The sequence below is a fragment of the Coregonus clupeaformis genome, chromosome 7 (assembly GCF_020615455.1).
Source record: "Coregonus clupeaformis isolate EN_2021a chromosome 7, ASM2061545v1, whole genome shotgun sequence".
Classification (NCBI taxonomy): domain Eukaryota; kingdom Metazoa; phylum Chordata; class Actinopteri; order Salmoniformes; family Salmonidae; genus Coregonus; species Coregonus clupeaformis.
Genome location: NC_059198.1, coordinates 33,438,444 through 33,465,595, shown reverse-complemented (window position 1 = coordinate 33,465,595; position 27,152 = coordinate 33,438,444). Strand labels below are relative to the sequence as shown.

The 27,152-nt window shown below is 40.3% G+C and overlaps 1 protein-coding gene across 4 annotated transcripts in view; it reads left to right on the top strand.

Annotated features, from left to right (window-relative positions):
• Positions 1–15,405, top strand: part of LOC121569776 (potassium voltage-gated channel subfamily C member 1-like) — an 85,117-nt gene extending 69,712 nt beyond the window's left edge. For 2 of the 4 annotated variants that reach the window (XM_045221320.1, XM_045221319.1), the window contains one exon: positions 15,277–15,405. In XM_045221320.1, coding sequence (XP_045077255.1) covers positions 15,277–15,290 — 14 coding nt within the window. In that variant the 3' untranslated portion in view covers positions 15,291–15,405. Of the gene's footprint in view, positions 1–6,752; positions 8,257–15,276 lie in introns of those variants that run through there. The other 2 variants (XM_045221317.1, XM_045221316.1) reach the window with 1 other exon arrangement.
• The last annotated feature ends 11,747 nt before the right edge of the window (positions 15,406–27,152 follow it).

Here is a 27,152-nt window from a genome sequence, read left to right as displayed (position 1 = left end):
CAAATTATGGTGAAAAATAAGTATTTGGTCACCTACAAACAAGCAAGATTTCTGGCTCTCACAGACCTGTAACTTCTTCTTTAAGAGGCTCCTCTGTCCTCCACTAGTTACCTGTATTAATGGCACCTGTTTGAACTTGTTATCAGTATAAAAGACACCTGTCCACAACCTCAAACAGTCACACTCCAAACACCACTATGGCCAAGACCAAAGAGCTGTCAAAGGACACCAGAAACAAAATTGTAGACCTGCACCAGGCTGGGAAGACTGAATCTGCAATAGGTAAGCAGCTTGGTTTGAAGAAATCAACTGTGGGAGCAATTATTAGGAAATGGAAGACATACAAGACCACTGATAATCTCCCTCGATCTGGGGCTCCATGCAAGATCTCACCCCGTGGGGTCAAAATGATCACAAGAACGGTGAGCAAAAATCCCAGAACCACACGGGGGGACCTAGTGAATGACCTGCAGAGAGCTGGGACCAAAGTAACAAAGCCTACCATCAGTAACACACTACGCCGCCAGGGACTCAAATCCTGCAGTGCCAGACGTGTCCCCCTGCTTAAGCCAGTACATGTCCAGGCCCGTCTGAAGTTTGTTAGAGTGCATTTGGATGATCCAGAAGAGGATTGGGAGAATGTCATATGGTCAGATGAAACCAAAATATAACTTTTTGGTAAAAACTCAACTCGTCGTGTTTGGAGGACAAAGAATTATGAGTTGCATCCAAAGAACACCATACCTACTGTGAAGCATGGGGGTGGAAACATCATGCTTTGGGGCTGTTTTTCTGCAAAGGGACCAGGACGACTGATCCGTGTAATGGAAAGAATGAATGGGGCCATGTATCGTGAGATTTTGAGTGAAAACCTCCTTCCATCAGCAAGGGCATTGAAGATGAAACGTGGCTGGGTCTTTCAGCATGACAATGATCCCAAACACACCGCCCGGGCAACGAAGGAGTGGCTTTGTAAGAAGCATTTCAAGGTCCTGGAGTGGCCTAGCCAGTCTCCAGATCTCAACCCCATAGAAAATCTTTAGAGGGAGTTGAAAGTCCGTGTTGCCAAGCGACAGCCCCAAAACATCACTGCTCTAGAGGAGATCTGCATGGAGGAATGGGCCAAAATACCAGCAACAGTGTGTGAAAACCTTGTGAAGACTTACAGAAAACGTTTGACCTGTGTCATTGCCAACAAAGGGTATATAACAAATTATTGAGAAACTTTTTGTTATTGACCAAATACTTATTTTCCACCATAATTTGCAAATAAATTCATAAAAAATCCTACAATGTGATTTTCTGGATTTTTTTCCTCATTTTGTCTGTCATAGTTGACGTATACCTATGATGAAAATTACAGGCCTCTCTCATCTTTTTAAGTGGGAGAACTTGCACAATTGGTGGCTGACTAAATACTTTTTTTCCCCACTGTATATGTATATATATATATATATAGATAGATAGATATAGAATTATTGTAAAATTAACTCTGTCTATAAGGTGTAGATAGTAAGTATCGACCGGAAGTAGAGGCCTGGGCGTTGTTGTTCACTAATTTACTCCAAGTAGGGAAAGGATGGTGGGGTTGAAAAGTAATAAAGGGGAATATATATATAAAAATAAAAAAACATGGGGGATTGGAAGTGATGCAGACAATTACATTGATAGAAGATACAATCTATCTGCAATATTAAGCTGATCCATCCCCCCGAAAAAAAAAATAATAATAAAAAAAAAAAAAAAGATACAAAAATCAAAACAAAATATTAGAAAAAAATAAAAAAAAACCTACCTTGTCACAACACAACTGATTGTTTCAAATGCATTAAGAAGGAAAGAAATTCCACAAATTAACTTTTAACAAGGCACACTTGTTAATTGAAATGCATTCCAGGTGACTAACTCATGAAGCTGGTTGAGAGAATGCCAACAGTGTGCTAAGCTGTCATCAACGCAAAGGGTGGCTACTTTGAATAATCTCAAATATAAAATATATTTTGATTTGTTTAACACTTTTTTGGTTACTACATGATTCCATATGCATCAGTGCAATATTGGCACACAACATTTTGTTACAGACCAACGGAACAAGTCAATCTTGAATTTGTAGGTTTCAAATATCCCTCTAGTGGCCAGGGTTGACCTATTTTAAGAAATTACATTGGTTGGTCGATATAAAGTCTAAGATCTTTCATAGGCTGATGAAGAAGTTGTGCTAGGACATAATCAGTACCATTTGTTGAGGTTAGCATAGGGCTAACGTGCCATGTTATCTGATGGGACCAGTACAATTTAGCATCACATGCAAGTAAATTGACACTTTTCATTGGCTAATACACATTTTGTGCGTGAGAACCCATTTAACTTTAAACGCTTGCTTATGTTCACAAGTATGGCCCCACTGTATTTTTACTGCAACTCAGTAGCAGGTAACTTATACTTATAGGATACTTAAGGAACATCTGAAGTATCCTATAAGTATAACTGTAGAACCTGTCATTGGTTCTACCTGGAACCAGAGGGTTCTTCATGAGAGGGTCCTAAATGGAACTCAAAACAGAGGCAAATCAAAGGGTTCTACGTGGCACCCAATGGTCCTGAACAGTCATTCTGAAAAGTACCTTTTCTCTCATGGCTAACTACCAGGAAGTTTGAAAAGACAGGATGAGTGGGTGGGGAGCTTATATTCATGCCTTGACTAACAGCTCTTTGAAACGCCTATGTCAAGCAACTTGGATGCAGTGAGTAGTGTTGCAGTAAAATCATCTAAAGCTAATTTAGTGATTCACAAAGCAACTCAAACATTGAAATTGCAATAATGATATAATTTATATATATATATATATATACATCTCCCATTTGGGATGTCTCTTGTGATGCAGTTCACAGCAGCACTGACGGATGGGTTGACTTGACAACTGTGTCGCAGTTTTGAACGACCCTTCCCCCTCATCTTCTAAACCCTGGCAGTCATTCTGAATGCAGACTGTGGGAATCCACTCTGGTTGGATTCCAATAGGAATTAAACATCACTTTGTAAGCCAGCATAATGTGACGTGATTCTGGTTTTGCTTTAGCTTATGCTGGTCACCAGCAAAAACACAATGAAGGCTGGTCTGCCAGCATAACCAGCTAGACCATGCAGATCAGACCAGCTTGACCAGCTAGACCACACTGGTCAGCCAGCAGAACCAGAACATGCTGGTCAGACCAGCTTGATTTATGCTGGTCTATGCTGTTTTTTTTCAGCAGGGCTGCAGGTTTCATTCAGAATGTTGATGCTGTATTTTAAGGGTAGATGTGTTTTTACAAAATCCAAATATCCAATGACAATGTCTGTGAGACCTTGTATACAGTGTAAACCACAGTGTGGTTACCCTTTATCTGTGATTGATTGAATTGGATCACAGGTTTATGTTTGATGACATGTGATGTGACTGCCTTTCCACCCTCATTCATTCCTACCCAAGGGCACATTCTCTATTATCAGTAATGATGAAACAAAGTCATTCATGACAACAAAAACAACACAAAGAAAGGACACATTAGGAGGAGATATGGCTGCTTTGAGTTTAGAGAACAGAGGATGATCAAACCTATCCTGTTATCCCACCTAACCTGAAGATTCTACTGCTTGGTCATGTGTGGTGTTTGTAACTTCACAACACGCATACACACACACAAAGTTAAGTGATATAAATATTTTAGCTCCCCCCTCTTTCGTCTGAATCGTATCTGGGAAGAGATAGACTCACTCTTAAAGGGGTGGTGTTCGATTTTGGCTTGCTCTTAAAAGGGTGGTGTTAGATATTGGTTGTGTTCCCCTGCTCAGAAGTTGCTGACAGCACAGTCAATGACGTGGCACGCAACCATTGGTTGATGCATGCAACGTCTGAGCAGGGGAATGCGACCTTTGGGTCACTCTTAAAGGGATGGTGTTAGAATTTGTCTCACTCTTAAAAGGTGGTGTTACATTTTGGCTCACTCTTAAAAGGTGGTGTTGAATTTTGGCTCACCCTTGAAGGGGTGGTGTGAGATTTTGGCAGATGCAACAACAGCTTGAGCTTGTGTCAAACCTCGATCTATTTTGCTCTACCTGATCATTCTCCAGGTTATTGACATCTGTTCTCTAAAAATGTCAAACAGACCGACACAAGTTGTAGGAAATGCTGAGGAAGCAGGGATGTACAGTACTGGCAAAAACTCAATTCTGAACAGCTGTCAAAATGACTAGTTGGGAGAAATTCAAATTCGAACACTAATCTGGCGTAATAATATGTGCATAGAGACTATTCCACAACATGAAAAGGTGCATAAACTGTGTTTTATGTTTACGTTCCACAACATCCCTGGGAAGGAGGAGGAGGAGGGGAAGAAGGCAGGCTTGGACCATGAGAGGAAGTATGGGCCTGCATTCACAAACCGTCTCAGTAGGAGTGCTGATCTAGGATCAGGTCACCTTTGTACATTAAAAGCTTATCTTATTATTTTTATTAATTATGATCTAAAAGGTCAAACTGATCCGAGATCATTACTACTGTGATGGGGGCTCTGAGAGGAAGGTGTAAAGGGTGAATACGGGGGAGGCAGCCAGGTTCTGTTGGGCCCGGTGAAGCTGTCAGTGTTTTCATAAGGTGTTTTCCACACACACACACACACAGTAAATGTTCTGCTTATGTTCCTGTTCCCTAACCCTGACGACTTCACCAGGTCCAAGTTGGTCACATTGTTGTTATTCTGGAGAGGTGCTGAATAGAGCTTTGACTGTATGTACAGTCGTGGTCAAAGGTTTTGAGAATTACACAAATATTAATTTTCACAAAGTCTGCTGCCTCAGTTTTTATGATGGCAATTTGCATATACTCCAGAATGTTATGAAGAGTGATCAGATGAATTGCAATGAATTGCAAAGTCCCTCTTTGCCATGAAAATGAACTTAATCCCAAAAAAACATTTCCACTGCATTTCAGCCCTGCCACAAAAGGACCAGTTGACATCATGTCAGTGATTCTCTCGTTAACACAGGTGAGAGTGTTGACGAGGACAAGGCTGGAGATCACTCTGTCATGCTGATTGAGTTAGAATAACAGACTGGAAGCTTTAAAAGGAGGGTGGTGCTTGAAATCATTGTTCTTCCTCTGTTAACCATGGTTACCTGCAAGGAAAATCTTGTCCGGAGAAGACTAGGTGAGCGCTACCATCAGTCCTGTGTCATGCCAACAGTAAAGCATCCTTAGACCATTCATGTGTGGGGTTGCTTCTCAGCCAAGGGAGTGGGCTCACTCACAATTTTGCCTAAGAACACAGCCATGAATAAAGAATGGTACCAACACATCCTCCGAGAGCAACTTCTCCCAACCATCCAAGAACAGTTTGGTGACGAACAATGCCTTTTCCAGCATGATGGAGCACCTTGCCATAAGGCAAAAGTGATAACTAAGTGGCTCAGGGAACAAAACATCGACATTTTGGGTCCATGGCCAGGAAACTCCCCAGACCTTAATCCCATTGAGAACTTGTGGTCAATCCTCAAGAGGCGGGTGGACAAACAAAAACCCACAAATTCTGACAAACTCCAAGCATTGATTATGCAAGAATGGCCTGCCATCAGTCAGGATGTGGCCCAGAAGTTAATTGACAGCATGGCAGGGCGGATTGCAGAGGTCTTGAAAAAGAAGGGTCAACACTGCAAATATTGACTCTTTGCATAAACGTAATGTAATTGTCAATAAAAGCCTTTGACACTTATGGAATGCTTGTAATTATATGTCAGTATACCATAGTAACATCTGACAAAAATATCTAAAAACACTGAAACAGCAAACTTTGTGAAGACAAATACTTGTGTCATTCTCAAAACTTTTGACCACGACTGTACTGTTGCCCTGTCCGTCTGTCTGTCCCTCTGTCTGTCTGAAGTCTGTCTGTTTGGAGGTTTAGAATTCAGTGTTGTAGGCTAAAACATCTGGATGCTGAGTCTGCCCTCTCTCTCTCGATATCGCTCTCCCTTTTTCTGAGAGACAAATGAGTGTTATTCCCTCTCTTTGTGTATGCCAGAGGGAGCTAAAAGTCACTGGAGCTTGACACCAGCTGTTTTATCCATCAGTACTCGCCCACCTTCTATATTCTACTGTACTGTACTGTACCTTACTGTGTTGTACTGTGTATGCTGGCGCTACTGACAGAGAGCACCATTTTGTATTGATGTGGCAAGATTTTGATGACATATTTTCATAACTCATTTTCCTGTTTTGTCCTGTCTCTCCCGTCTGTCTGTCTCTGTCTGTCTTTCTCTCTGTCCCTTGTCTGTCTGTTTGTTTGCTTTGGCCTTAAAACTTGATTTGGATTTTTGGTTTGGCTGTTGATTTGACTTGATTCGGTATGTTTTTTTTTAATTTTTTTTTATTCAACCTTTTTATTCAAACAATCGGTATTCCTTGCTATTTCTAACCCATTATATATTTTAACACGACATCTTTCTCTGTCATCCAAATTATATCCATGTCCTCCTTAAACAAATAACATTAACAATCGCTAATAATCATTCAAACATTTAAATTAACCACAAACATTTATGCCATTATACTTTATCTTTATTTTGTATGAAATGTCCTGCATTTAAACTGTTTTTAAACCCTAAAACTACTTTTCCCAAAACACCACTGTTGATAACCTTTGCCATCTCTACGATAACCCCTTGACCTTTAACCTAATGTAACCCTGTAACCATGACAACCTGGTCACCACAGCGACAGGCTATGAGAAGTCCCGCAGCCTCAATAACATTTCGGGCATGTCAGGAGCCCCTATGCGCCTCACCCCCATCACCAACCCTTTCGAGCCCCCGGGAACCAACCTCCGCCGCTGTCACTCCCCCATCCCCTCCATTTTGTAGTGTCATGATGTGGAGAAGCAAGCCAACAAGTCAACTGCAGGAGGAGCATCAGGAAAGAGAGACATACCAACACCACTGTAATCCCAGTACTCCCACTGATATTAGTCATATAGTGATAATGATAATGAACTGTAGGGGGTGCCATTTAGCCACATTTAATAATGCTCTATATTGAAAGCCCGGTATAGGGGGACATTCAGTGTATAAGGGACTTAGAATGAATAGCAAAAATATCCACTATGACTACATGCACTTTCCCACCACATCCAACGTGCAAAATGTTAAGCCGAAGCAAAATGTCAAGAGGTATTCGGCGTTAGTCTACAGCAAATTTTATTTTATTTGATGTTACGCCTGTTGGAGCAATGAGAACACACATCAACACAGACACACACACACACACACACACGTATACTCTCACACACCTGCCTTATTAACAGGGATTGAGTGTAGGTTAGTGATTTAGACTGATAAATAATGTAGTGAGCTACAGTAGCAGGCCTCCCTGTATTATAATAAATGTGTGCTGTTCTTGCACTCAGTATTACCACTAATCCTAAAGAGCTCCTTAGTCAAAGGAGACTTCTTCTGATACTCTACACCACCACACGTCATCAAGCCTCAACAGCAAACCCACTCACTCACACACACACCGCTTGTATTTGGGAGACGAACACACTTACAGTAACTAACACCAACAAAATATCTAATATACTGTATATATATATATATATAAAAATGCATGCAATCGTTTTTTTAAAGAAAACATCTCATGAAAAACAGTAGGAATACATTCACACAAAGAAATTCTTATATTTAACAGAAAATCTTTGAAAAGAAAGAAAGAGGTAGTAAAGTAAGAAAGGTATTTTTTAGTAGCACCCACAAAACAAGCCGTGTACTGGTTAGTGCTAGATCTCCCAGGGGTGTTGACTCATTGGACCGTTAAATGTGTTTCTGTGTGATGAAAATCGATTGTATCATACACACACAGGCACACACATACACAGAGACCACACACACAGAGACTTAACTGACCGCTCAAACAGCAATGTATCATTTTCAAAGCTGGGGGTGGGTGCTAGAGAGGTGTGTGTGTGTGTGTGTGTGTGTATTGTACTATACTAGCGTTCATTCACGACTACTATTATTATCATTATCATTATTGATATTATCAGTGCCATGTAGAGAGCTGGGGCTTTTGTGCAATACACAGACTCTGATGAAAGCCTGGACAACGGCCATCAATGTTTTAAAGAAGAGATTCCGAGTAGCATCCTAACCCACAAAGAGGGAGGACGTAATAACAAACTATTTTTATAATGGTTGTGAGGATTGGACAGGGCAGAAGGGATGGAGGGATTCTCCCGTTTCTCTAGGGGGCGGGGTTAGGGGTGGTAGAGAAGAAGGGGTGGGGGGTGGGACTCTCATTCCCATTGGTTGGGAGCAGTAAAAGGGGAGGTTCCATCGAAGCAGGGATCAGTATTTCTCATCATTGAACTTGTGCCCATATACCGGCCCTCCCTGCCCTCTTGTATGCAGGTGCATGAAATGAAATGTAGCTTCTTTCTCTTTTTCTAAATATGGCTCCTCAGAAATCTGTACACATATCAAACTATACCCTTCAGTCTGCACATGTCAGTGTCAGGAGGGTGTGGCTTTATTCAGAAGTGGCTTCGGGTCACCCGTTAGACGAGAGATCAATTTCTGTATTTTTCATCTTCATCATCGATCTTCCTCCACTTCCTCAATCCTTTGTTGTCTTCCTGTATCGAGCATTTCACCACATCGGCACTCTCACAATGACTCTTATGATTTGAGTGTAGTGATTTTTTCAGTTTTCTTTTTTTCTTTTTCTCTTTTGTCCTTTTTGACCCTCCTCCCACCCCCCTCCCCCCACCTTCCGGTCCTGGCTGCTGAACCATCGCTCCTCACATAAAAAGAGGGCACCGTGAATGGAGGATGGACTGACAGCGCTTGGTAGAAGAACAGAACGATCAATGACAAAATGAACAAAAAAGGCAACATACATATATAGAAATATGCAATGTATAGAAATATATTTGTATCTATGTATAGTCAATCCTATGGAGATATGCTGTATATCTGTGGCGCACATGGGAGTTGTGTGGTTTTGTGTGCACAGACATGCATCTACCTCTGGCCCAAGATGCAAGAGTGCCAATTCATCAGAATTACAGATCATTCCTTTCTTTCTCACTGTTTTCTGGGAAAAAAGGAGGGAAAAGGAAGTGTTGAAGGAGGACAAACGTTTTCCCTCCATACCAGACATCAGAAAAAAAGAGACCAAAACTTCTTAAAATCCTAATTTATTTTGAAATAGTTTGTTGAAATGTAGAAGAGTACGAGGTTATAGTGACAATGTTAAGACCACTCTATCTTGATACACACAATGTCAACCTTTTAATTATTGGCACTCTTATGGATTGTATATTTTCATTTAAGCGGTTGATTTACAGAAATGTTTATTTTTGTATTTTCTGATGTTACTGTCGATTTTATTATTGATATTTATTGGCATAGAATGTTGCCATCTATTAAGTCGCTAACTGGTCGTATCCAGTACTGTTGCTTGAAATTTGTCCTTATGATTTGATGTGTGTTTTTTTTGTTTGACCCTCCCATCTCTCCCCCTCCTCATGTCTCACTCTGCCACTTTCTCCTCTCTCACTAGAGACAGACAGAGGGTTGTGTAAGGACCGAAGGTGAAATCTTTTCACATTTTGTAGAAAGGGCATTCTCTATGACTAACATTAGCAGTAGCCTTATACAGGTGTGGACTGTATACACTCTAGATAGCGTTAAGCTAAAAAGGCTATTAGGGCAACCTGGCTCAACGATCGAAGTTTAAAAAAAGACAATAAGACAAAACCATTAGATAATTCAAAGCTCAGGACTCGTTAGGTTGAGAAGTGTATCCTCTACAGGCTCAAATGATGCTGAGGAGGTTTGACGTTTATTAGATTAGAATATGAACTGTTGTCGTGAGTCACGTGACACAACTCCATATCTGCACTCCATATCTGCACTATCCAATAGTAGCCTGAGTGCCAGTCTGTTCGTGCTCTATTACCAAGTCCTTGTCACTCATTGTCACATCAAACATGTCATGTTTAGCTTGCCAATGACATAGGAGTTGGCTAGACAGCACAAACAGATCTGGGACCATGCTAATCCAATAGTAGTGGGTGAGAATCCGAAAAGCCTTCATCTGTGTAGAGTTTAAGTTTGAGGTGGGAGTGTCAGGGAGGGTGAAAGCTTGACCTATAACTATGGTTGGGGTGGATTCCATTTTGATTGCAGTCAATTCAGGAGATGCATTGAATCTCAATTCATTAATTGAAAATCGCCTGTTATATTAAATGCAGATTCTTTTCAATTCATGGTTTGCATTTTTATTCACCTCCAGAGTTGATATAATATAAATGGAATTCACCCCAACCTGCACTAGTACTCTGCACCCAGAGTAATATATATGATAATATAGTTATATATGGTAGTATACATAGATATATTCCCTATATATGATTCTGTTGACACCCAGACACCAGTCTACAAACTACCAAATCTATTTTTTCTCTCTTCATCCGTACATCCCTCCCTTCCTCCCCTGTCTTCTCCCTTGATCTAGTGCTTTGGGTGTTTGTTCTTTAATGATAGGAATTCTTCTTATACCTGTTATTGGTCCAAATGTTCTGTACAGTTGTAAAGTTTTGACTTATTTCAATCTGCATGGGGTTTCCATTGCAAGCAATAAGGAATTGATATGTCTATATCCATAATCAAGGAAATATGATTTGAGAAGACATCAGATTTTATCATAAGCTTAATGAATGTGTATATATTTACTGTATATATTAAGTGAATATGAATGTGTATATTTCTATACACATAACATATAGACTAACAGCATGCTATTAGGGGAAATAAGCACTCGCCTCTCACAGTTTTGTCTGAGAAGAGTGGAGCTTATATATGCATGCTAAGATGCTATAGGGTGGAAGAGATCATTTGTACCCTGACGGGGAGGGGGGTTTGGGAAAGTTTTATTTTTTAACGATGAGGAAGGGTAACTAGTGGTCTTGTGTAGCTGCTGTGTTATTTCTTACAGACCTTACTAGACTAACTGGTAATAATAATTACTTTATGATTTATAATTTTTGTTATCTTTTTACAGAGAACTATTCTGAGAGCCCAGTGCTTATCAGGGATATGCAAAAATAAGCAGTAACTGTGAATTAATACTAGAGAAAAAAATAATAATCTACTTCTTCCTTTTTCCACGTTAATCAGAACACGTCCTCAAAACTCAAATTCCCTCTGTGAAACCACATCGGCCAAAGCCCACCCCAACCTTACCGTCTTTTCTACACACTTCATCACTTCCTCTCCTCTCTGTTCTCCCTCTCTCTTGTTCCATCAATCCATCCTGTCCTGTCCTGTCTTGTACCCATCTTACTTGAAATATCCTGAGATACAGTACATACAGAACATTTAAGGAGTTCAATGTTTGAAAGTAACAGAAGTTACTCTACATTTGAGTAGGTTACAAATTCCCCTAACCTCCACTATGTGGAAGGAAAACTCACACAACGTTTGCATTATTAGTGATAAAAGAATTGTGATAATAAGTAACCACAAGGTGTAGCATAACGAAGTAGCATTTAAATGCACATCATATCCCAGGTTTCAGGTTATTAGTTTATGACACTTATTGAGTCATAGCAGATAGCAAAATGAACCTCGACTGTCACTAACAATCTACAAATAGACTATACTTTCCCCTCTGGTGGTAGAATTGACACGTACCCAACTGTAGGCTACAGACATGCATGACTCATTGTTGAGCAAATGGCAACCTACTCCCTATATAGTGCTTTCTGCATTTGAAATGGCACCATATTCCCTATATAGTGCACTACTTTTGACCAGAGCCCTATTATAGGGAATAGGAATAGTCAATACAAACTGGGCACACACTGGTTGAATCAACATTGTTTCCACGTCATGTCAATGAAATGACGCTGAACCAACATGGAATAGACATTGAATTGACGTCTGTTCCCAATGGGTAGTGAATATTCCCCCATTGTAACTGGGACAGGAGGGTGCTACTCTTTGACCAGCAGTAGGAGGTGAGCATGTGCCATTCTAGAATGGATCAGTATAGGTTGTTGTGACAGGTGGTTATATTGCTCATTATTGATGGGCAAGTTGATGGTTTAGTTAGTGGTTTCAGTTAGTGGAGTGATGTTCAGGTCTGTGCATCATAGCATGTTTTCGTTCAATCATTGCAGATAAAAAACTCTGGGAAGAAATTATTAAGACACTTTTTATCAATCCTAAGAAGAGAGAATGACTTTAAGATGCTAAAATGGAGGATGTTTGTAGTCTAGCCAACAACTGACGTAGAAATTAATTTAATAATATCATCAATGCAATGTTTTTGACTACACCTCTGTCTTCCCCCTTTTCCACATTTCCCCTTTCCCTCTCTTCGTCAGTCTCCCTCCATTCACAACTCAGGTATATCTGTCTATATGTTGGTTAAAATCAGTGCTTCCAGACGTAATGTCTATCAGAGCCGAACAGAGAGAAGGTTTGAAATGTTTTGCTTCCTCTCTACTGTATGTATGGACCTGTAAATAGTGTCCTGTGTCCTCATCCCAGCTCACCTATGTACCCCGTTATGTAATTCTGAGATTGTTTTGTCCCTCTCTCCTCTCCCTCCACACATGTTTCACCCCATCTCAACCTCTCCATCTTCTCCTATTCCTTTTTAATTTGTATTTTGAGATGTGCTATCTCTACTGCTTCCATTACAAAACCCCAAAATTAAACAACAGACTTTGGGAAAATGAAAAGACCACCACCATAAATGTTGAAGTTCCATCTTCCCTAAAAGCGGATTACAAATGTCTCCGAGGATAGGAGTGGACAGAAAAAAGGACAGAAAGACTGTCAGACGTTACGTATGATGTTTTGGGGTGGGGGGAGTAGGAACTGTATATTTAAAAAAGGATTGTCATCAAAGGAAGAACCATGAAATGGAGGACAGTTTGGGGAAGAAAGAAAAAAACTAAAAGAGAGGAGGAAGGAAGCTGATCGCTTCTCAGTGTAAGGATGCGTGTTTTGTGTTCTGTGTGCTGTTTCGCTCTGTGCTTCGTGTGCTGTGTTTCCGCAGTGTGTGTGTAACTGTGTTATGTGTTGCGTGTGTGTCTTGTGTTTCCGTGCTTCGCTCTGTTTCATGTTACCTATCTCTGTGTGTGTGTGTAGGCTGTAGGATACATACAGTGCCTTCAGAAAGTATTCGTACCCCTTGATTTATTCCACATTTTGTTGTGTTACAGCCTGAATTCAAAATGGATTAAATATATATTTTTCTCACCCATTTACACACAATACCCCATAATGACAAAGTGAAAACATGTTTTATACATTTTTGCAAATGTATTGAAAATTAAATACAGAAATATCTCATTTACATAAGTATTCACACCCCTGAGTCAATACATGTTAGAGTCACTTTTGGCAGCGATTACAGCTGTGGGTCTTTCTGGTTAAGTCGCCAAGAGCTTTGCACACCTGAATTGTACAATATCTGCAGATTATTCTTTTTTAAATTGTTCAAGTTCTGTCAAGTTGGTTGTTGATCATTGCTAGACAGCCATTTCCAAGATTTTCAACCCAATTTAATTCCAAACTGTAGGCCACTCAGGACCATTGAATATTGTTTTGGCAAGTAATTCCAGTGTATATTTGGCCTTGTGTTTTAGGTTATTGTCCTGCCGAAAGGGGAATTTGTCTCCCAGTGTCTGTTAGAAAGCAGACTGAACTAGGTTTTCCTCTAGGATTTTGCATATGCTTAGCTCTATTCCATTTAGTTTTTATCCCCCCCCCCCAAAAAAAAACTCCCTAGTCCTTGACAAGCGTACCCATAACATGATGCAGCCTCCACCATGCTTAAAAATATGAAGAGTGGCACTCAGTGATATGTTGTGTTGGATTTGCCCCAAACAAAATGCTTTGTATTCAGGACATAAAGTACATTTATTAGCCAATTTTTTTGGCAGTTTTACTTTAGTGCCTTATTGCAAACATGATGCATGTTTTGGAACATTTTTATTCTGTACAGGCTTCCTTCTTTTCACTCTGTCATTTAGGTTAGTATTGTGGAGTAATAACTACAATGTTGTTGATCCATCCTCAGTTTTCTCCTATCAGATCTATTAAACTCTGTAACTGTTGTAAAGTCACCATTGGCCTCGTGGTGAAATCCCTGAGCGGAAATTCAATGTCTGCTTTTATTTAATTTATTTTTTAAATCTACCAATAGCTGCCCTTCTTTGCGAGGCATTGGAAAACCTCCCTGGTCTTTGTGGTCGAATCTGTATTTGAAATTCACTGCTCGACTGAGGGACCTTACAGATAATTACTGAGATGAGGTAGTCATTCAAAAATCATGTTAAACACTATTATTGCACACAGAGTGAGCCAATGCAACTTATTATGTGATTTGTTAAGCAAATTTTTACTCCTGAACTTATTTAGGCTTGCCATAACAAAGTGGTTGAATACTTATTGACTCAAGACATTTCAGCATTTCATTTGTTATTAATTTGTAATATTTTCTAAAAACATAATTCCACTTTTACATTATGGGGTATTGTGTGTAGGCCAATGACACAAAGTCCCAATTTGATCCATTTTTAATTCAGGGTGTAACACAACAAAATGTGTAAAAAGTAAAGGGGTATGAATACTTTCTGAAGTGCTCTCAGCTCTTGGTCTGTGTTTAGCTAAGCTAACAGTCCTGGTGGGCTGTAGTCCTGTGTGGGAATGACCTCCAAAATCACTGACTCAGTCCTTTTTGCTGGAAAAGCACCCTATTGGACTATGACTAACCAATGAATTAAGAGGTAGACAAACACCAGCGGACTAAACAGCCCACAAGGACTGAAACCACCCACGCCAATTGTGGTGCGTGTGTTTGTGCAAAACTTATAGGCTTTTCTGCCTTTTCGTATTTTGTGTACATGCATGCCAGATGTGCTTTGCAAAAAACAGGTCTTTCGTTTGCTTTATCGTCTATCGATCAGTTGAATAATTTGCTTTGAAGAGTTGTACTCATCATAAGTAAACCCATCCAGTCATACAATTAAACACTTGACTATAACATTTGAGAATATGAAATGAATTCAAACTCCCATTCAAGCTCATGTTAGGTTAATAATATCAACTAAACTACCCTGGATCATGTAGGTTTTTAAACATCCAGTCGTAGCTGGTTGATATTCTTGGTTTGCTGGAACTTTCCACTGATTCTTCTCCTTGTTTCTCTCCTCCTTTTCCCCCAGTGTTGAGTTTCTAAAATTCCCCTTTCTGTCCAAGAAGAGGAACAACCTTAGGACACAATTCACCCTGAGCTCCCTACTGGATTCACTGTAGGCTGAAGGGATACGTAACCAGAGAGAGAGAGAGAGAGAAAAGGAGAGAGAGCGAGAGGAAGAAAGAGAGAACTGAAGGTGATGATGAGCGGATGATGAGCGGACAAAGAGATTTGGTCATCCCTCCACACCAGAAACATCCTTCATTCCTGTGGACTCCTCAATCAGCACCATCCCTTAGAAAACAAACTCCAGACCAACTTGACAGACTTACAGTGACTCTGACTACCTGGAAAACACTGAAACACATACCTTATGTTACCCTGCTTTACCGAGTCTTATTATACTAGGTCGTTGACAATGAAATCCCAGACAGATAATAAAATAAACAAACAATAGAGCAAAATGGCCCTAGGAAAGAGCCAAATGGTCATGGGACAGTAGGACAATGTTCCACAACTTGGTTTGTCATCCTACTGTATCATAGACAATGTATGCTCTTAACCACTGTCAAACGTTCCCTTAGACAAATTACATCTTACCGGCTCTCAGATACAGTATATTCATTTTTTTTTTTTTTTATTATCTTCCTATTTAGTACTTCAAAGATCGGACATATAGTAGGGTAGGCTATATAAACAAACTAATGCATTGTTCTGAGATTACTCAACATAGTCAGCGTGGATGTGACTACAGAAAAGGAGAGCCAGGTGCTAGCCAATGGCAAAATACATTTACATAACAGTAATTTGACTGTTTTACAGCCAAACACTATGCAAAGCGATGAGGCTGAACGACCACTGGGTCCAGTGACTCTTGAGTCGGCCCACTATGTTGACACTACCTTCTTATGTTCAGTCAGTCACACCGGTTGGACTGTTTTCATTGATTGACAGCCCTCCTCTTACCTCTCACAAGAGACACAGTTCAGAAGATACTGAATTATGGGCCCCAATAGTAGATTAACCAGTCATATAGGATACCAGGCCATTGGCCATTTCATATAAACCTGAGATCTGACATACAATACACTCCCTGACTGACTGATGCTGACTCGTGTTGCATGAGAGAGGGTGTCGGCTGACCCGAACAGACCTACTCATCGACCACCTTGAAGGATTTGGACCCAAAGAAAACCAGAGTGTGTGTGTGCGCGTGTGAGAGTGTGTGGAGGACGCCAAAGGAGAGAGACACTGGAAGCATGACCGCAACGCGCATGCCAAGAACGGAAGGACATACATTGCCCTCTCTTTCTCTCTCTCAATCTCTCCCTCTCTTTATCTCCACCCCTCTGCATCTCAGCATTGCTCCTCCTCCTCCGTAGCAAACTGCATGGCATGATCGAAAAAACCTGAGGGACGAAACGTAGAGAACAAAAGGATGGAGAGAGAGACCAGAGACTTTATTTTTAAATTAAACAATCATAGTCACATCAACCTTTTTCAAAAATATCCAATTGGTAACTATCTGCAAGTGTCAAGATGACAAACGGTCGACTGCTCGTTGAGAGAGTGGCTACTGTAAGGGTCTCTCTCTTTTCTGTAGAAAGGAGGAAGCTCAAAGAGCACTGCACCTCTGGGGGCGTCAGAGAGGTTCACAAGGAAGTGCGGGAAAAGAGCGGTGAAAATGCGGGTGAACTTTGATAAACCATTCCGGGAAAAAAGTGAAAATGCATTGTTATTACTTTGTTTACCAGCATGACTATTCTGCATGACTCTACTTCTGCAAGCCCCTAATTCCCCCAAAAAAAAAGAGGGCTAGGAATTCAAAAAATGAACAAAATCGAGACTAAACAAAAAATATTTATGTTATATGCAACTAATTTAAAAAAGAGCAGGATTATATTAAAAAAATATCTATATTTTGTTTTGGGATAATAAAAAAGGAATAACTAAAAAAATATATAGGATTGCAAGATACACATTGAACAATGTTTTCTTAGATAAATAAGATACAAACACCACAAAATCTACCAGAGATTAACTGTGCGAGGAATTTACCCTGATACTACAACTACTACTACGACTTTGATGACTACTCTTCTCACTCTGCTACTTCTTCTTCTACTGCTCTCACTCTCTGGTCCTACCGCCCTGATTGCGCCCCCTGCTGCCAGTTCTCTGTCTTCCAATCCACTGTCCATCCAGGCCCCCTCTCCACTGTCTGTCTGCATAACTCTGTTTAGTTGGACTGTATTCACATCCGATGGGTCATATTCACTAGGATCCAAACGGAAGCAAACGGGCCGGAACGGGGAGAGACTATATTTGAACTTGTCTGACAAGTTTTCCGCTGCAAATCGGTTTGCTACGGTGTGCACTAATGAATACAACCATGATGGACTCTGTTGTTGTTCTTTCAGTCTCGTGCTCAAGGTGGGAGATGGCAGCTTCACCACCGGGACGCTGTTGTAGACCCTATAAGGTCTCGGCTAACTAAGGCAGTCTAGCCATGACCTCACCACGTCCCCAGGCTCATTGCCCACAGCGCATTGGGAGAAAGTATCTGATCTGGTGAACGAGATTAGCTATGACCTAACACACAATAAATGACATTGATTGGATCATGTAGCCCAATAATACTGTAACTCTGTCACTGTACTGTAGCTAGCTAGCACCTGTAGCGCTGCACTGACTGGCCATAGATGGCATCATTTAGCTCAGCCCTGATATTGTAGCTATACGATGCATAGCTTTGTATTGCTATGTGATAATATACTGTAGGCCTATCCCCATGATTACGGGGATGTGCATAACGCATCGTTGTGGTATTTAACACAATTCCCCCCCTAACTCACTAACTCTACAGCACATGTGACAGTCAACAGTGTTTGTTTCACACATGCTGGTGCCCCCGGCGTCGGTGAAGCAGCCATCTTTGCTCCATTTCCTCAGGTGGGGATAGCATATTGTCGGGACAACTGCTGTTCAAAGACGTGTGAAGGGAACGCCAAACTGTCTGTCTATGCTATCATAATACACAAAAATGTATGCACGCACGACTGTAAGTCGCTTTGGATAAAAGCGTCTGCTAAATGGCATATTATTATTATTATTATTATTATTATTATTATTATATTATTATTATTATTATTATTATTATTATTATAATGAGCTTATCTAGATACATTGTTGTTGTTTCTGTTGATGAACAAAAGCTCTTGTTGACCTTCCACCACCACTGCCTGTTTTGCAGTATGGCTGGATGCATCACACCAGGCACCTCACCACACTCTCAACAACAACAGATTTATTTCCATGTTTTTCCATGTTTCTTTGGCAAGTGAAAACTAATGTTGCTGTGTTCTAAGACTGTATGTATAGAGTCGTATAGGTCATATCTCACCAGTCACCGCACACCCTTAGCTAGGTCTACATCAGAGTTTAGATAATATGCTGCTGATGTAGCCTATTCTTTGTCGCCCTCTACTGGGCTCCAGTGCATTGCGGGGGATGTAGTTTATCCCCAGTGAAGAGTGCCATCATCTGAGCCGTGATTAGTCTCTGGTGACTTTCTGGTCTAGCAGAGTGTTCCAGCAGAGCAGGGTTCATATCAAGGGTGTTATTTAATGTTACAGTGGGAGAGGAGGTGTGGAGTGTTAATTATGTTTTTAAATGACGTCACTTCGGACCGTGTCAAATACAATTTGGGTCACACAATTTGCATATTGCTCAATTATATTTTTGTCTCGAAAATGCGTGTTAACTTCTGTTCACTTGCCAAAACTGTTCCTTTGTTTTTGTTTGTTTATTTGTTATTACGCAATGATGAAGATTTTGATGATGTTCCAGAGATGTTGGGGCGGCAGGTAGCTTAGTGGTTAAGAGCGTAGTGCCAGTAACCGAAAGGTCGCTGGTTCTAATCCCTGTGCCGACTAGGTGAAAAACCTGTCGATGTGCCCTTGAGCAAGGCACATAACCCTAATTGCTCCTGTAAGTCGTTCTGGATAAGAGCGTCTGCTAAATGACTAAAATGTAAAATGTTGGGGTCTAACTGTACTGAGAACTGAGCAACTACCTATGCAAGAGTTTGACTGTAGCATACGATTATACTTCAGTGTTTCATTGTGCCAAAGGAGTTCAGTGTGTTGGGTCTGTCTGTCTGTTGTGTGGGAGGGCAAGAATGGGGCAGGGGAAGGGTGAAAAAAGGGGGCAGCTACTATATCTAGCATGGCGCATTGTTTACTGAAGTGTGTGGGGGTTAAAGTAATTAGAATAGGGCTCCCCTAAAGACCCTGGAGTTTGCCACTCAGGATATGTCCCTGTACTCACAGTTTTCATTTGATACACTGGATCTCCGTCATTCATCACCTTATGTCGGATTCCTCGCCCTTTTCCTTTTCCTCCTCGACCCCCATCCCTTTCACATTCATTCCCTCTTTCCCTCTCTTTCAACTCCAGCCTACTCTTTCTCTCACTCTCTCCCTTTCCAAAAAAGTTTATTATGGCACGATGTTTGTTACCAAAATAATGATTTGAAATGATAGAGACATAAGTAAGCATAGACTATGGAAGGATGCATCACTACTAGACATTTCATTCTGAAGATGGAAATGATTGTTTGTGGGGTAGAGAAGGAGAGGGATCGGGTGCAAGGTGGATGGGAAGAAGAAGGGAGGGGATGGGCACAACTGGCTTAGATACAGCTAAAGACAGAGGTGAATGGATCATACACCCCCCCCATCATCCTTCAGATAGCACAACACACACAGACATGCTAAATGGAAATATAGACTGTTCCATTTACAATGTCAGGGGGGGGTCTACTGTCAGAGCAATAATTTGTTCCAAACCCTCTATTTTGTGGGCCAGTCCAATGCCATTTACCTAAACTTACTGTCAAAGTAACCTTACCACCTGTGAAAAAAAATAATAACCCACAAAAAAACCCTGTTAAAAACTTTATTCTGTAATGTTTTCGTCTAGATTTTAAAGCATGCAAACACATCTAGTCTCTCTGAGTTGTGGGATGGGTTTTCACAAAACAGGTGATGAATATACTGTGAATAACCTCCATTTTATGTGAATGACTGTACTACCACAGTTGTGAGTCTGACTGTATGTCAGTGGGAATGTGTGTGTGGGCTACCAGAAGACATGTTGTGCAAGTGGGGGTGTGTGTGATCCTGCTCCTGAACTTGGCCACGCCCACTTGAGAGGATTGACAGCTCAACACTTGCATAACTTTACTTGAAACCCAAATACAAAACATATCAAGAGGAGCAGAGTAAAGCCAGAAACCCCGCTGTCATATATTCTCTCTTTCCCCGACGTCTTCCTCCCTCTCATCCCCGTCTCTTATCCCCCTCTCCTTCTCTCCCTCCTCCACACATTTTTTGAGGAAGAAGCTATTTTTTGCATCCTTGTTCTTGTGTTTTTCTAACATATTGTTTAAAGTTGAATTCTAATGCATGCGTGGGAGAAAAAAAAGACGACTTGACTTATTTGTGAATGGCCAGAATGAAGTAACTCTCTTTTCGCCTGCAATCTGTCTTCCTCGTTCTCTGTCAGCCAGTGGTGAGATGATGGGGGGGAATATGCAAACTGAAACAGACTCTTAAAAAAAAACATATTTTTCTATATCGCTGTTTTATGTTAATTTTTTTGTTGTCATATTTTTGGTTTACTGCAGTGTGGCTTGACTGAATTGGTAGAAATACACTGGCTATCTTTCTATGTGTATTGCACTTGGAAGGAAAGGGAGGTGAAATAGGCTCAGTTTCATGAGTCCAATATCTTCCCTGATACACATACAACAGTCTGGGAGATCTCCGCAGTGCTTTTGGCATTGCGTCAATCTGTCCATTCTGTTACATTTTTACATGTCTTTTGCATCTGTACATCTCTATATATCATTCTGCCTGTCTATAACAGTAGGTTATATATCTATTAATCTACCCGTCTAGGTACAGATACGTCAATATCATTGTTTTACTTCATTTGTATCTGTTGTTTTATCTGTTAATTTTCCTTATTTGGTGCTTTTATTTATTTATTTTTTCATTTGGTGCCTTGTTTACTCTTTTGTCTGATTCGTGTTTTTATCGCTGATTTGTGTTATGAATTTTACATTTGAAAGAACATTGCACTACTAACGCCAATGCAGCTAATGTTTCTATTGGTCCTGCCAACTGTTGCGCTGTGACTACATCGCCGCTAAGCGAATAAGGCACTGGGTGCAGCCATGCCACTTTCCTATCAGGGGAGAAAGAGAGGGAAGACAGAGACGGAAGAAGAGAAGGTTACTACAATAACACTGAATGGGGTTTATGCTATAAAGACTGATGCTGGATACAATTTTAATGTCATAACACAGGAAAATAAAAAAAAGAATCAAGAACTGTATAAAATATATTTCAATGGAATGTTTATTATTTACCTTTTATATTTTTGAAACGTGTAAAGAAAAAAGATTAATAAACAGTAATAATTTAACAAACAAGTTTGTGAAAAAAAGAGACTTAAACACAGTTCTATTATTAAAAGTATGAAAGTTTGAAAGTGAATGCTAATTAAACAGAAAAACTATTCTCCATTACAGTTAGCAAAATAAAACAAGAATAATAAAATGAAAAAACACACAAAATTAACTGGAAAAACAAACAAATCCAATTTAAAGAGAAAACATCAAAAACTCTATAAAAATATTAAAAGCTTATGCCAAAATTTTCAATTTGTGTCCTGTGCATTTTTTGTACATTTAGCTAACTATCATGACTGATATTATGGAGCTGACTGACTGACTCTCATGTTGAGTACTTTTAGGGGTCATAGTTAAAACATGATTATTGCAGCACAAACATCATTGTCCACTCATATTTATTTTGTTTATCCTAATTAAATGGCACGTTTAATATATTAAATTAAAGTCAAACGTCCCAGACGTTTTTTATTCAAGATACATACAGTGGGGAAAAAAAGTATTTAGTCAGCCACCAATTGTGCAAGTTCTCCCACTTAAAAAGATGAGAGAGGCCTGCAATTTTCATCATAGGTACACGTCAACTATGACAGACAAAATGAGAAAAAAAAATCCAGAAAATCACATTGTAGCATTTTTTGTGAATTTATTTGCAAATGATGGTGGAAAATAAGTATTTGGTCAATAACAAAAGTTTCTAAATACTTTGTTATATACCCTTTGTTGGCAATGACACAGGTCAAACGTTTTCTGTAAGTCTTCACAAGGTTTTCACACACTGTTGCTGGTATTTTGGCCCATTCCTCCATGCAGATCTCCTCTAGAGCAGTGATGTTTTGGGGCTGTCGCTGGGCAACACGGACTTTCAACTCCCTCCAAAGATTTTCTATGGGGTTGAGATCTGGAGACTGGCTAGGCCACTCCAGGACCTTGAAATGCTTCTTACGAAGCCACTCCTTCGTTGCCCGGGCGGTGTGTTTGGGATCATTGTCATGCTGAAAGACCCAGCCACGTTTCATCTTCAATGCCCTTGCTGATGGAAGGAGGTTTTCACTCAAAATCTCACGATACATGGCCCCATTCATTCTTTCCTTTACACGGATCAGTCGTCCTGGTCCCTTTGCAGAAAAACAGCCCCAAAGCATGATGTTTCCACCCCCCATGCTTCACAGTAGGTATGGTGTTCTTTGGATGCAACTCAGCATTCTTTGTCCTCCAAACACGACGAGTTGAGTTTTTACCAAAAAGTTCTATTTTGGTTTCATCTGACCATATGACATTCTCCCAATCCTCTTCTGGATCATCCAAATGCACTCTAGTAAACTGCAGATGGGCCTGGACATGTACTGGCTTAAGCAGGGGGACACGTCTTGCACTGCAGGATTTGAGTCCCTGGCGGCGTAGTGTGTTACTGATGGTAGGCTTTGTTACTTTGGTCCCAGCTCTCTGCAGATCATTCTCTAGGTCCCCCGTGTGGTTCTGGGATTTTTGCTCACCGTTCTTGTGATCATTTTGACCCCACGGGGTGAGATCTTGCGTGGAGCCCCAGATCGAGGTAGATTATCAGTGGTCTTGTATGTCTTCCATTTCCTAATAATTGCTCCCACAGTTGATTTCTTCAAACCAAGCTGCTTACCTATTGCAGATTCAGTCTTCCCAGCCTGGTGCAGGTCTACAATTTTGTTTCTGGTGTCCTTTGACAGCTCTTTGGTCTTGGCCATAGTGGAGTTTGGAGTGTGACTGTTTGAGGTTGTGGACAGGTGTCTTTTATACTGATAACAAGTTCAAACAGGTGCCATTAATACAGGCAACGAGTGGAGGACAGAGGAGCCTCTTAAAGAAGAAGTTACAGGTCTGTGAGAGCCAGAAATCTTGCTTGTTTGTAGGTGACCAAATACTTATTTTCCACCATAATTTGCAAATAAATTCATAAAAAATCCTACAATGTGATTTTCTGGAGAAAAAAAATCTCCATTTGTCTGTCATAGTTGACGTGTACATATGGTGAAAATTACAGGCCTCTCTCATCTTTTTAAGTGGGAGAACTTGCACAATTGGTGGCTGACTAAATACTTTTTTCCCCCACTGTATTTCATACATTTTCATAAACTTAAAAAATATCTAATCTGTATTAATGTGTTATTTCTGTAAAATATTGTATTGAAAAATAATATGACCTTTGTAAAAATCAATCACATAACATGATGTATGGCTGTCTGTTAGGATTACACTGGTTTCTCATTTCAGGCACAGATACCCTAGTCTAGCAGGATACCAACGAACATGATGACATACCCTTACGGGAAAAACCACATGATTTCACATGTGAAATTTCTACATGTTTTGCACATGTAATATTTTATTTCACGTGAAATTTCACGTGAAATCATTTGAAACCAGGTGGTTTTGGAACACTTCATGTGATGATATACATTTATTTCATTTTATTGCAGTTTCACATGTGAAATCGTATTTACACGTGAAATAACTGTTCACATGTTGAGCTGAAATGTCACATTTGAAAACAAACGAGACGCATGCGAGGTCAGTTGTTCACATGTGAAACCATTTGTTCACATGTATTCAATATAGAGTTCACATGTTAACACCACCCTTTCACATGTGAGAATAACATGTTTTCACCTCACATTTGAATTGCAGTTTCACATCAAATTTGGACTTTCACGTGCAATTTCATATTATCACGTGTTGCTTTTACATGTTGTCACGTTATCACTTAACTTCCCATAAGATCACATGTTAAACACATGATCACGTGAAATTCATGTGGTTTTTCCGTAAGGGTAGTGAGACAAAATGTACTGAGCACTGCCCCAACACTTTGGTTTCATTACTGTAAGTCAATATATACAGTGCCTTCAGAATGTATTCACACCCCTTTGTGTTACAGCCTGAATTTAAAATGGATTACATTGAGATTTGGTGTCACTGATCTACACACAATACCCCATAATGTCAAAGTGGAATTATGTTTTTAGAATTGAAATGTCTTGAGTCAATAAGTATTCAACCCTTTTGTTATGGCAAGCCTAAATAAGTTCAGGAGTAAAAAGGTGCTTAACAAGTCACATAATAAGTTGCATGGACTCACTCTGTGTGCAATAATAGTGTTTAACATGATTTTTTGTGATTCAGGAGTAACATTAAAACAGAATAATATGCCACACCAACATTAGACAACTATACAAAAAACCCTCAAATTGCTGAGATAAGTAAATTAAATCAATGATGAGAGAATAATCAGATGAACTGATAACTAAAATAGCAGTGCAGATGGCAGTATTTTTCTAAGTGCAGAGATGTATACAGAGTATTTTGTGTAGATCGTTGACATTTTGTAAAAAATGTAATCCATTTTAATCCCACTTTGTAACACAACAGAATGTGGAACTGAAGGCACTGATAAAAATGAGTTTTATTTTATTTTACCCTTATTTTCCAGGTAAGTTGACTAAGAACACATTCTCATTTACAGCAACGATCTGGGGAATAGTTACAGGGGGGATTAATGAGCCATTTGGAAGCTGGGGATGATTAGGTGGCCATGATGGTATGAGGGCCAGATTAATTTTGCCAGGACACCGGGGTTAACACCCCTACTCTTACAATAAGTCCCATGGGATCTTTAGTGACCACAGAGAGTCAGGACACCCGTTTTAACGTCCCATCCGAAAGACGGCACCCTACACAGGGCAATGTCCCCAATCTTTGCACTGGGGCATTGGGGTATTATTATTTTTTGACCAGAGGAAAGAGTGCCTCCCACTGGCTCTCGAACACCACTTCCAGCATCTTATTTATCCTGAGCAAACCAGAAGGTACAGTGGGGAAAAAAAAGTATTTAGTCAGCCACCAATTGTGCAAGTTCTCCCACTTAAAAAGATGAGAGAGGCCTGTAATTTTCATCATAGGTACACGTCAACTATGACAGACAAATTGAGGGAAAAACATCCAGAAAATCACATTGTAGGATTTTTTATGAATTTATTTGCAAATTATGGTGGAAAATAAGTATTTGGTCACCTACAAACAAGCAAGATTTCTGCCTCTCACAGACCTGTAACTTCTTCTTTAAGAGGCTCCTCTGTCCTCCACTCGTTACCTGTATTAATGGCACCTGTTTGAACTTGTTATCAGTATAAAAGACACCTGTCCACAACCTCAAACAGTCACACTCCAAACTCCACTATGGCCAAGACCAAAGAGCTGTCAAAGGACACCAGAAACAAAATTGTAGACCTGCACCAGGCTGGGAAGACTGAATCTGCAATAGGTAAGCAGCTTGGTTTGAAGAAATCAACTGTGGGAGCAATTATTAGGAAATGGAAGACATACAAGACCACTGATAATCTCCCTCGATCTGGGGCTCCACGCAAGATCTCACCCGTGGGGTCAAAATGATCACAAGAACGGTGAGCAAAAATCCCAGAACCACACGGGGGGACCTAGTGAATGACCTGCAGAGAGCTGGGACCAAAGTAACAAAACCTACCATCAGTAACACACTACGCCGCCAGGGACTCAAATCCTGCAGTGCCAGACGTGTCCCCCTGCTTAAGCCAGTACATGTCCAGGCCCGTCTGAAGTTTGCTAGAGTGCATTTGGATGATCCAGAAGAGGATTGGGAGAATGTCATATGGTCAGATGAAACCAAAATAGAACTTTTTGGTAAAAACTCAACTCGTCGTGTTTGGAGGACAAAGAATGCTGAGTTGCATCCAAAGAACACCATACCTACTGTGAAGCATGGGGGTGGAAACATCATGCTTTGGGGCTGTTTTTTCTGCAAAGGGACCAGGACGACTGATCCGTGTAAAGGAAAGAATGAATGGGGCCATGTATTGTGAGATTTTTGTGAAAACCTCCTTCCATCAGCAAGGGCATTGAAGATGAAACGTGGCTGGGTCTTTCAGCATGACAATGATCCCAAACACACCGCCTGGGCAACGAAGGAGTGGCTTCGTAAGAAGCATTTCAAGGTCCTGGAGTGGCCTAGCCAGTCTCCAGATCTCAACCCCATAGAAAATCTTTGGAGGGAGTTGAAAGTCCGTGTTGCCCAGCGACAGCCCCAAAACATCACTGCTCTAGAGGAGATCTGCATGGAGGAATGGGCCAAAATACCAGCAACAGTGTGTGAAAACCTTGTGAAGACTTACAGAAAATGTTTGACCTGTGTCATTGCCAACAAAGGGTATATAACAAAGTATTGAGAAACTTTTGTTATTGACCAAATACTTATTTTCCACCATAATTTGCAAATAAATTCATAAAAAATCCTACAATGTGATTTTCTGGATTTTTTCTCTCTCATTTTGTCTGTCATAGTTGACGTGTACCTATGATGAAAATTACAGGCCTCTCATCTTTTTAAGTGGGAGAACTTGCACAATTGGTGGCTGACTAAA